The 12110-nt window shown below is 43.0% G+C and overlaps 1 protein-coding gene across 2 annotated transcripts in view; it reads right to left on the bottom strand.

The window, feature by feature from the left end:
- Positions 1-736: 736 nt before the first annotated feature.
- SYNJ2 (synaptojanin 2) overlaps positions 737-12110 on the bottom strand; it is an 84187-nt gene continuing 72813 nt past the window's right edge. For both annotated transcript variants that reach the window (XM_075924523.1, XM_075924524.1), the window contains 5 exons: positions 10190-10324; positions 9426-9538; positions 7199-7307; positions 5721-5923; positions 737-2877 (listed from right to left, as the gene is read on the bottom strand). In XM_075924523.1, coding sequence (XP_075780638.1) covers positions 2065-2877; positions 5721-5923; positions 7199-7307; positions 9426-9538; positions 10190-10324 — 1373 coding nt within the window. In that variant the 3' untranslated portion in view covers positions 737-2064. The remainder of the gene's footprint in view (positions 2878-5720; positions 5924-7198; positions 7308-9425; positions 9539-10189; positions 10325-12110) is intronic.

Here is a 12110-nt window from a genome sequence, read left to right as displayed (position 1 = left end):
ATAGTTATTAATGGTTCACAATCATGCTGGAAGGGCATACCAAGCGGGGTTCCTTTTGGGGTCTGTTTTGGACCTGGTTCTGTTCAATATCTTCATCAACAATTTAGACGATGGCATAGAGAGTATGATTATCAACAGGGCTTGCCGAGCCGCGGCAAGCCCCGCTCGCCAGCTGCGCTGTCCGGCGTTCTGGGCATGCGCAGCTCGTTCTATGCATGTGCAGATTGCCCGAACCCGGCTCTTCCGGGATGTAATCTACTTGCCACAGGCGAGTAGATTACATAGATTGTTGAGCCCTGATTATCAAGTTTGCAGATGATATCAAGCTGGGAGGGGTCACAAGTGCTTTGGAGGACAGGGTCAAAATTCAAAATGATCTGCACAAACTGGAGAAATGGCCGTAAACAGGATGAAGTTTAATAAGGACAAATGCAAAGTACTCCACTTAGGAAGGAACAATCAGTTTTCACACATTCAGAATGGGAAGTGATTGTCCAGGAAGGAGTACTGCTGAAAGGGATCTATAGGGGTCATTGTGGACCACAAGCTAAATATGAGTCAACAGTGAGATACTATTACAAAAAAAGCAAACATGATTCTGGAATGCATTAACAGGAGTGCTATGAGCAAGATACAATAAATCATTCTTCCACTCTACTCTGTGCTGATTAGGCCTCAATTGGAGTATTGTGTCCAGTTCTGGGCACCACATTTCAAGAAAGATGGTCTTCTGAAAGAATTGGACTTGTTTAGTTTAGAAAAGAGATGACTGAGAGGAGATATGATAGCGGTTTTCAGGCATCTAAAAAGGTGTTACAAGGAGGAGGGAGAAACATTGTTCTCCTTGGCTTCTGATGATAGGGCAAGAAGCAATGGGCTTAAATTTCAGCAAGGGAGGTTTAGGTTGGACATTAGGAAAAAGTTCCTAACTGTCAGGGTGATTAAACACTGGAACAAATTGCCTAGGGAGGCTGTGGAATCTCCATCTCCAGAGATATTTAAGAGCAGGTTGGATAGACATCCATCAGGGAAGATCTAGACAGTGTTTGGTCCTGCCATGAGGGCAGGGGACTAGACTTGATGCCTTCTCGAGGTCCCTTCCAGTTCTAGGATTCTATAAGGCTACGTCTAGACAGTGGGGCTATTTTGGGATATTGGAAGTATCTCAAAATAGCAATTCCATGTCTTTAAGTATCTTTAAATATATTTTGAAATAACAGGCATGCTATTCCAGCATCCCTGTAACCTTCATTCCACAAGGGTTAAGGGACTTGTCGGAATAGTGCTTAATTTCGAAATTTAGTGCTGTCTTTGAAATAAGCTATTTTGAGGTAAGGGTGCTGTATAGATGCACCCTAAGGGGCCTATTGTAATATCTGTGTGCAGTTGCAAGGTTGCGACTAAAAACCAGCATGTTCATCAAAATAGCATCTAATCTATGACATCCTCCACTCCTTATACTTCTCAATAACTGATGAGGATTGAGGAATTTAGCCAGCAGGCTAATACCAGGAGACTACAGAACCAGCCACTAGTTGTAAGTCACATGCAAGAGATGCAACATAGGACTTATCTACAGCATATTTACTGCCAGAATTATAGCGGTGTAATTATATTGCTAAAATCATTTTATGATCATTCCCTATGGGGACATTCTTTCCTCAGAATTAGTATAGTGATATAATTATACTGTTGTAGCTCTGCTGGTAATTTTACCATGTAGACAAGTCTTTATTTTAAATTATAGAAATTGTTTGAAATATAAATTATGCCTATAAACTTTGTGCTTGTTTTCTTTGTACATCATTATATACTCTTAAATACTCTCACTACATGAAATGTCACTTTATTTTTCAGCTGGATTAGAAAAAGGGAAATAATTTAGACCAAAGTTGTTGTTTTTTTAGCAAGTTGGCTTGTATTCCCCTCCCTCCCAATTGTGGTAGTATTTTTGTTATAAACAAAACAAAAATAAAATGTGGTTTTGCCATGATTAATTCAGCTGTTCATTCAAAGCAGATTTTTATCTTGTAACATTATTAGATTTCTGTAGGGAAAAAAAAATCAAGGGAAAAAATCTCCCAACTCTAAATTAGCATTTGTGTCCATCAAGGTATTTTTGTTTTCCTCTAAGACAAGCAGTTTGCTGACTCCCTCTGATGAGGTACCATTGTCTTCATCGTCACTAAATGTAACCCAGTGACTGGGGAGTTTCAAATCTCTCGGAGTGTGTGTGGGGCTAGTTGTTGCTGGTGTGGCAAGTGGAAAGGAAACATCTGTGTCCAGGTCTAAGAGACTGACACTCTCTGTTAGTGAATTGGTGTCAAACTGTGGTAGCTGCTGGATGTCTGTGGTAGGAGGGCCTTGAAAGTCAGCGATAAACTCCAGAACAGTCGCTGTCAAGTGCTTAGTACCACTGCCGTCTGGGCTGGCAGTGGATGTGCAAGCTGAAAGCTCAGAATCTCTGGGAGAAAGAGAGAGGATGTCAAGTTCCTGTGCTGTGGGACTGTGCTCTGAAGGACAATTGTTGTTGTTGGAATTGAATGTTAAGCCCCTGAGAAGCACACTGTTACTGCTCTGAAGCACCTGCTGGTGAAGAGCAGCAGGAGCAGACTTCTTCCTTCGGGGCGGAACCTTTGGGGCAAAGGAGGAGTTCTGCAGAGGTGGCACACTTGCCTCCGAAATGCCTGGGCTGGGAGGCTGCCTGTCGCTGCTGTTTCTTCTCTCAGGAGCTTTGCCAGGCGGCATTGTTCTGGGCTTAGGCACAGGGGTGATTCTAGTGGGACTGGTGATGCCTTTGGCTTCAAGGCAGGACTCAGACAATCCAATGTGAAAGCGGGCAGGCTGCTGGTCAAGCTGCTCTTCTGGACATACAGGCTGAGAAAGGGAACAAAAGAAATATAAGAATGAGTGACATTTTAAATGCAGACTTGGTCACAGCACTAGCTCTGCCCATCTAGAGGGGAAAACGATCACATAGTAGTTGGGATAAAGAGGATACAAACTGTGTTGAGTGCATTACTGAAAGAATTTGGTGGAACTGCTGAAAGAGATGAGGAAGTAGAAAGTAAAGGCATGGGAGTATTAGCTTTAAAGTAGCCCTGCTTTGCTCTTATGTGTCACATTGCATACTATGGTGTTACTTTCCAGTGCAGTATGTGGGGAAGTAGAAGTTTAAGTCCTGTTCACTCACTGAGTTCAAAATACATTCCTTTGTGACCATTTTCTTTTTCATATCAGAATTATGCTTGGGGCCACACTGCCCGACACTGAAATTTTGAGGCGTTCTTTAAATATGACTTTTCTTGCTGCAGTAATATTTAAATAATAAGGCTTCCTAAGGGTTGCATTAATGGAGCATTAGCACATGCCTTGTGATGCGCAAGGTTGAAGGACAATTAACTCCCGCTAAGCCAAGAAGTGCATTTGTTTCTTAAATCACGTGGAATTTTGCATTCTTCCTTAGTGCCTTATATGCTTCTCAAGCAAGAAAGAAAAAGAAAAAAAATCGAAGCAGAAAGGGATAATTGGAAAAAATGTGACATTGCGTTTGGTTTTAAAGGTGTTATCATGTTACTAGTGCCACTGAAGTCAACATCCATGCCATTATAAGTCCTGGCCATATGGATTCCCTTCTCCTTGTTAAAGGAAGGAAAAGCTCATTCCTATTGGATTTAGCCCAGTATGCTTAAACTGCATGGGCAGGATGATTAACCAGCTACACGTGCTCAAGCAGCCCACAGTAATACATTTTGAGGCCAGGTTAATTTAGTTCTAGCTAATTATCTCAATGTAATTATTATTCTCTATCTCCTGTTCTCAATACTTCTGACTGAAACCACACGAACGGGTACAGACTAATGCTCCATGTACCTAAACCCCAAGTGGGCAGTGGACAAACTAGCATAGGAACTGTTATGTAATTTATCGTGAAATACCTTTAGTCTGTCTATTTTGAAATATGTCAGGAGTAGATGAGGGTTAGTTAAATTTGAGGAAAGACTGTTCTTAATACATATACTTGTGAAAAGAGTCTCTTGAGAAGGAATGGGGCTGTTCGGTTTATTTCTCTACCTTATTTTTGTGGTTCTGCTCAGTGGAAGGCTGTGTGAACTACCTTAGGGCATACAAGTAGTGCCTTTCCAGACTGAGGTAAGATAGAGACCGTAAAAAACTAACTTTAAGAGAAGAATTGTTTAGCAAAGACCGTCACAGAGGAAGAATATGAAAGGACATATCTACGGTACTCATACGGCCTCCATTATTGTAATATTCTACAGGAGCACATCACGATCTTTAATATATTTATCCTCACAATACCCATGTGACAGCTATGAGAACTGGGACTAAATGATTTGCCCAAGGTCACACAGAGTCTGTGGCAGAGCCAAGTGTCAGGCTAGAACCCTTACCACTGGGCTCCTGGAGAAGATGTTTTACTATTTATTGGTTGTGGCAGGCTATTTCTCTTGTCAGTTTTCAGATACATTTTGTTAGTGTTAAGAAGTAACACTTGGAATAGTGTAGCTGACATCACAAGCTCTGGCAACTCCAATAAACCAACTCTGTGATTTATAACTTAATAAAACCATTATTTTTGGTTCAAAGCTTGACTTGCAGTTTCTCAGTTCAGAAGGGACATTTGTTATCTGCTATGAACAAAACTGGTTGTATGAACTTTGGGGATTTTGTTTTTCTCTAAGGTCTGGTCTACACTAGGGGATAAGTTCGAAGTAAGATACGCAACTTCAGCTACGTTAATTGTGTATCTTAACTCGAATTTTGGAGCCAATCACACTCTAGGAAGTTGAATGGAGCACACTCTCCCTTCGACTTCGCTGGTAGCAAGGCTACCAGCATCGATGGGTGCTCCCTCTCAGTTCAAACTAGCATGTTTTCACTAGATCCACTAATTTGCAGCCCAGAAGATCGACTTCAGCTGCTTTGATCTTACCTGTAGTGTAGACATGGCCTAAGAAAGCAACAAAATTTTGTTCTAAATAAATAAATATTAAAAACCCCCAACAAAACCCCCCCAAAATGAAAAAGGCAATTTCTAAACAATTTTGACATCAATTTGAAATAAGGGCTTTGGATGGAGGTAAGACCAAATAAAATATATTTTCTGTATTTGCTCAGGGCTAATTCTCAGACATTTTAGCATTTTCTTTGACTCTTACCAACGGCAACCTACATTTCAGTGTTTCAGATGCAGTTTGATCAGTGGAGCAACAATGCAGAAAGAAACAGAGGTTTGAAAATAATCACCAAACTATATATAAGTTCATAGGTATTATCACAAGTTTAGGATGCATGAGAGGCAAACCAAGGAGAAGATGCAGATTTGGTAAAATAATATCTGGAATTCTGCATTCAGTTCTAGACAATCAGAAAGGTATGGACAAGTGAGGAGTTCAGGGGAGGGAAACAACTACCAAGAGGACGGACTATCAGAGACGGATGATAAAAGAGCTGAATATGGATAGAACCAGCTAGTAATAACTTTGTCAAAATGGGGAATAATAATTTCCTCTACTTGAAGTTCATTTACTGTGCATATAGGCCACAGTGACTGCCATGTGCAAACACACTTCAGGGACAGAAGATGTCAAACAGATTCCTGAGCCAGACTCAGAACTTCATGTAAACTATTTAACAACTTGCCACCCCTGCTAAAGCACACAATGAATAGCTGATGTGTTCTGCGGTAGCTATCTTACATTTTCGGGTTTGACTCCAGTTCTTTGCAAAGCCACTGGTTTCTTTACAGTCGGAACTTTGGGTGGAGGGCGATGGGGCACGAGCATAGGTCCTGGTTGTATCCCCGGAAATGATGCTGACTTGGAGACGCTGGGAAAGGCGTTAGGTGGGGTGAATGTTTGGGTTCTTATCGGAGCAGGCTTTAGAGCATCCTCTTGTGTTCCTGAAATGCAAAAACAACCATTGTTTGAATCTGTCTGAAGTGTAGTTCAAAGATCGATTTCCTTCATGGTCTTATTTTCCAAAATTCTTTTGCCCAGTACTTTAAAGGGACAATGTTCATACTGAAGATGAAAGTTTTGGCAATAAGCACAGAATTTCACCAAAAACATATCACTAGCGTGTCTTTAATTTTATGAAAAACTAGTCATTGCATATTCATTACACTCCTTTCCAGCAGCACTTCCAACCTAAAAACAGCAGCATTGTACTATTACACAATGGTCAATGGATGGATTAGATTCCAGACTTTGCCACTGGCCTGCTGGATGGCTTTGGGCATGACATTTTAATCTCTCTGTGCCTCAGTTTCCCCATATATAAAAGAGGGATAATGATACTGCTCTCCTTTGTAAAGCACTTTGTGTTTTATGGATGAAAAATGCTGTAGAAGGTGTTACTAGAGCATGAGACTCCTAAAATGAAAATGACAAGGCTAGTTTTCTTAGCCACGCCAGGTGAAATACAGAAAGTAAACTAATAAACTAGTGCAAAGAAAATTTGTTTTCACCAATTCTTTCTCATTTAATGTGCAAACATGCTCTCAAGAGCAAATATAAAAATGGCAATGTGGCGTCCCAAGGTTATTCTCTCTTAATGATTCCTGATTACATTAGCTCAGTTTTACAAATGAAAAGACATTTTCTTCTAATTGCCAGCCCATGCTGGGATGTGAGGATAAAGTTGAATTGTTTCTGGTTTATGCTTCATCAACAATAAAGATTCCGTATTTACAACTTAACAATTTTGGTGCTGATGTGGGAGTGTGACTAGAACCCATATCACTCTACCGTAGCTGTGTAGACTACACTCTGCTAGCTGGGCATGTGAACTCTGTTGTTCCTGAAGTGAACAGCTACCCCTCCGGGAACAGATCTGTTGAGAAGGAAGATGATAGCTGTCTTTTTCAGAGTACAGCTGAATATCATAATCTATGATGTTCTTAGTAACAGGAACTGCAGGGACAGGTTTTAAAATATTACTTAATTTAAAATTTGATGGGGTCCCTTTAATATTAATCTTGAAACAGAAAGACAATTGGTATCCAAAATGACAGAAAACATTCCCAGGAAAATCTCGCAGGAGCTCACAAAGCAGTATTAAATGTAATATGAGCATAAATATATGTCTTATTTAGGTTGTCATCAGGGAAGGATAAAATAAACCTTCATTTTGTTTATCTGGAGATTTTGGAACTCTATTGGAAAGCTCTGCTTACCTCCTTTTGCTTCCATCAGGCATCTAATAGCTTCCTCCGCTTCCTGAGGTGTGGTGGTTTTGATCTGCTTGACATTATAAGGCTTACTTATTCCAGTCCGGGCTTTAGGCTTATAACAATAAAAGGGGGGTGGGGAAGAGTAGGTGAGTAATTCTGAAGGAAAATGCTTTTCCTGTGCTATCCTTTAACCAGCAGGCTGTATGCTGTACACATGTAATCACATCCAGTGATTCATACACCGGTTTCCACAAAACTCAACTGGTGGCTATTGGAGAATATACTAATATTTAAAAATGGCTTTAATTTTTCTTTGGCAGCTGTTAGATCTTTGTTGCTAGCTGTAGCTGCCATGATTAATCTCATTACCTGTCTCTTGTCTGATGGAGGAAAGGAAAATATTTTCACAGCATTTATTAGTAAATTTTACTTTTAAAGGTGCCCCCCAGTCATAGCCCAGAGCCAAGTCTGAAGGTCCAGCACAGGGAACAGTACAGGATCCCGCTAATGTGCCTCTTGACTAGGAAGGGGCTACCGTGTATGAGACCGGAGAGTCTAGTCCACAGGTCTATTCAGCCCTGGGCCTCTCCATTGAGGGTACGAGCTATGGTTGTGGTTTCTCGTGTGCCCTTCACATATGCACCAGACACTGGACTGTGACCACCAAGGCCATGGCTGACATAGGATCACAGCACAGCATTACTGTGCAGGAATGTGTGTTAGCATTAGTACTAAAGCAAAGTAACTTAACAGACCTTTCTTGTCTTGGTTTTGCCATAATTGCTCTATCTCCACTGCTCTTCAATCCCTTCAGAAACTTAGGCTAGGTCTATACCAAAAAGTGACCCTGCTCCATCACTCAGGGGTGTGAAATATCCACAGCCCTGAGTGGCACAGTTAGGCCAACCTAATTCCTGGCGTAGACAGTGCTACGCTGATGGAGCCCCTCCTGTGAGCGGTTACACTGAGGTGCTGCAGAGGTGCCACTGTCGCAGTTTCAATGTCTGGTCCACCACTTACATCCATCCAACTTATGCTGCTCAGGGATGTGAAAAATACATATACATGCAGCCAGCGATGCAAGTTACAGTGACCTAAGCACTGTCCACCCCACACTACGTTGGCAGGAGATGCTCTCCCATTGAAAGAGCTACTATCTCTCACGGAAGTAGAGTAATTATGCCCAGGGTTTGACGAACCGTGGCGGAAGCCGCTCGCCAGCCCCGCACTGCGCATGTGCAAGAGCTGCATTGCGCATGCGCGCGCCGCCAGTAAACGGGGTGCCAGGCTGAAATCTGCTCGCCATGGGCGAGTAGATTCAATAGATTGTCGAGCCCTGATTATGCCTACGGGAGAGTGCTCTCTGGTCGGCATAGTGCATCTTCACCAGACAAGTTACAGTGGTGCTGACAGGGCTGTTCCTAGGGAGATGTAGGGCCTGGGACAACCCCCACTTTGTTCCTTCACACTCCTTCCCCCACTCAATACCTTCCTATAACCCTCTGTTCTGTCCCCTCCTGCCTCCCACTCCCCCCGAGTCCTGCATCGCTTGGGGAAGCAGAGAGGGGTAGAGGCGAGGCACTCTGCTTTCCCGCCGCCATGGTGAAGCAGATCAACCCAGCTGGGAGATGGGAGTGGTGCAGAACAGGTGTCACTCTGCTTCCTGTAGCTCCTGAAACCACAGTAAGTCTGTGGGGGGGAAGGGAGGATGGCTTGGTCCCTGCTGCCAGCTCCAGTTCCCCCTTTCCCCAGAAACCACCTAGGCTGCTCTAGGCCCCGCGGCTAACATCAGTATGGGGGGACCATCCTGTCCATACAGCTGCTGTGGGCCTCCCCAAAGAGAGAGGCCTGAATGGGATGGCTCTGGGCACTGAGGTAGTGCTTCTAGTGTAGACCTGCCATTACTTATTTTAATAAGTCTGCCTGTGTCTGTATGTACGTGTACGTAGGCAAGTGTGTATAACACACACACACACACACACACACACACACACACACACACACACACACACACACACACACACACACACACTCCGTTCCCCCCCCCCTTCTGATTATGTCCCAAAGTTACTGTTGCTGGGTAACTACAGCGTGAATGTATCCTTACTGCTTTGCTCAGCCCTCCTGACTCAAATCGCACCCGCTGGTTGGTGGATTTAGGCTCTAACTAGCACCTGATCCTGTTTTTTATGACCTGTTTGGCACGATGGTGCGGTGCTGAGGGACTCACTGGTTGCTGAGGCGCCCCTGGGAGAAGCTTTGCCGTCTGCAGGATGGAGCACAGAGAGTGGCCTCCTGAGGAGATGGAACCATCGGAAGGGGATTTTTTGACACACACTCCAGCTGCAAGGGGAGTGAGAATGACTTTTCAAATGTAAGCATCTGTGCAGTTTTTAATAAATAATCTCAACTGAGCATTAATGCTGCAGCCCATTTCTGACAATTCTGGTGGCGATGTTCTTAACTATTCACTTTCTGGTCAAAGCACATAAGAAAGGAAGGACCACACTGACGAACTGACTGTATTTTTAAAAGATATACTCTATTGTAGTGGTCCTCAAACTGTGGGGCAGGATCCCAAAGTGGGTTGCGATCCCAATTTAATGGGATCACCAGGGCTGGCTTAAACGTGCTGTGATCCAGGGCTGAAGCTCAAGCCCCACTGTCTTGGGCCAAAGCTCAAGAGCCCTGGGTAGTGGGGTTCACTTACAGGCCCCCTACCTGGGATTGAAGCCTTTGGGCTTTGAACCCCTGCTCAGGGAATTGGAGTTCAGGCTTTGGTCCCTCCCACCTATCACTGAAATGCAGCCACTGTTGGAGTGAAACAGTAGTTGTTCAACATCACAAGAGCTTACGCCAAGCAAAAATTCTGCTTGACTGAAACAGCAGTTGGTGAGGATTTAAGCAGATGGAGGTATTTACCTTTCATTATTAGTAGCAACAATGGAGTCCAGATGACATGGAAGAACTTTTAAAAAGAAACTTCAATCTTACCTGGAGGGGGAGGTCTCTGGGGTGGCTGAGGCAGGCGAGGCCTGCCAGGAACAGACAGAGATCTGCTTGGAGAACGGTGGCGAAGCTCCCCACCTCCTTCCAGATCCTTCTTTAATTCAGCTAGGTCAGAATCATCTAGGGGGAGATTCAGCAAAAAACAGAAAAGTATTTGAGAATTATGGCAGAGATACAGCACGAATGGAGTGTCAGGAGAGGGGCACATGGGATTTGAAAACTGAGCGAGACTGCTAGATGTGAGCAACAGTATATGGCTAATAGCTTTTTAGGAAATCGCTTATGTTTAGTGTCCCATTCACAAACACTCTCTCATTTTCTCAATTTAGACATTTCTAAACACTCTCCTGTTATTTTCCAATAAGATGTCCTCTGCAACTGGAATTGAAAAAGCAGGAAATCTTGTTTTCCTCTTTCAATTTATAAACAAAAAATAGGTGTTAGAGGATGAGCTCAACTAGTTTTAACATTATCTAGAAGCGGCTGTCTTGGCACAAACCAATTCTACTAGCCAAATACACAGAGAGGCATTGGAATTACAATTTATCCGCATGTTCAATTCTCATGCTAATGGCCTCAATCATGATGAGGGATGGTTGGGACACTATCAACCTAACATACAATTAAGGTGCAAACAGCTCTTTCTGTAGACTCCTGTTATTGTCTTTGATTCCTATCTGCTTTGTTTTAACTACCCAATCTTCAGGTGCTTACTATTCCCAGTTCTGCCTTCCTGTTTTTCCCTTTGATATTTCCATATCCTCTGCTCCTTGTTCCCCCGCCCCCCATTTTCTCCCCTATTCATTTTGGGTCTGCACATCCTAAACTCAAAACTCCAGTCATCTGAAGAAGTGAGTTGTGCCCACAAAAGCTCATGATACCATCTACATGTTGTGTTAGTCTATAAAGTGCTACCAGACCATTTGTTGTTTTTTAAATGTATCCTGTACAGACTAACTTGGCAACCCCCTGAATTATCTAGAAGGACATGGTGACTAGAAACAAACACTTGAATTCACTGATTACAGATACTATTTCCTTTGTTTTATAAATCAGTTATTCGTACATGAAAAACATGCTAGACAACCTTTTTTTTCCCCATGTATGCAACACATTTAAGGTAGTTTAATAAAAAATAAAATGCTGGTTTTGTGCATTCCTTAGGTGGAATTCACAACTGTTTAACAACACATCAGATTAGGACAAGAAGTGAACAATTATATGCTGCTTAACTAAAGCCAAATTGGAACTGGTCAGGATAGTTCAGTTAACAATGCTAGCATAAAAAAAAAATCATGTTATCATTAGGTAACCAGGACCTTAACTTTATAGCTCATTGGAAAGTTGCCATGTCTCCCATAATGCTGTTTCAGTAATGTTTGTAAGAGAATAGAGATAGCTATTGAGTAGGGATGTGAAGGACTAGTCGACTATCCGATAAGCAAAAGTCGACTAGTCACTTCCCCTCCCCCTTGCTGCCTCTATGAGATAGAGGCAGCAAGGTAGAGGAAGAAGAGGCGGTACTTCAAAGTGTCAGCGCTTTTTGAAGCCTGGGGCCAGACCCCGGGCTTCCTGTGGTGCTGCCACTTTGACATGCCCTGTGCAGCCCAGGGTCAGCTGGGGACTCCCCTGCTGACTCCAGGCTCCAAGCAACACTTTCACCTTTGAAATGTAGCAACAGCCATTTGCTGCTCCTGAAGGGACGCCTCCAATTCCTCCCAGGCACAGGATTCCTCAGAGGCTGTTGCTACACTTCAAAGGCCAAGGCATCCTGTCAATTGAATATCTGACACACTGACTATTCAATAAGTCAGTTAATCGATACTTACCATCCTTGCTATTGAGTCATTCACTGCTGTACTGAGGTGTTCCATGGAGATCTCCCTTCCACCTTTTAGCCCATTCT

Source organism: Pelodiscus sinensis, chromosome 3, assembly GCF_049634645.1.
Source record: "Pelodiscus sinensis isolate JC-2024 chromosome 3, ASM4963464v1, whole genome shotgun sequence".
Taxonomy (NCBI): domain Eukaryota; kingdom Metazoa; phylum Chordata; order Testudines; family Trionychidae; genus Pelodiscus; species Pelodiscus sinensis.
This window is presented reverse-complemented; position numbering and strand designations above follow the sequence as displayed.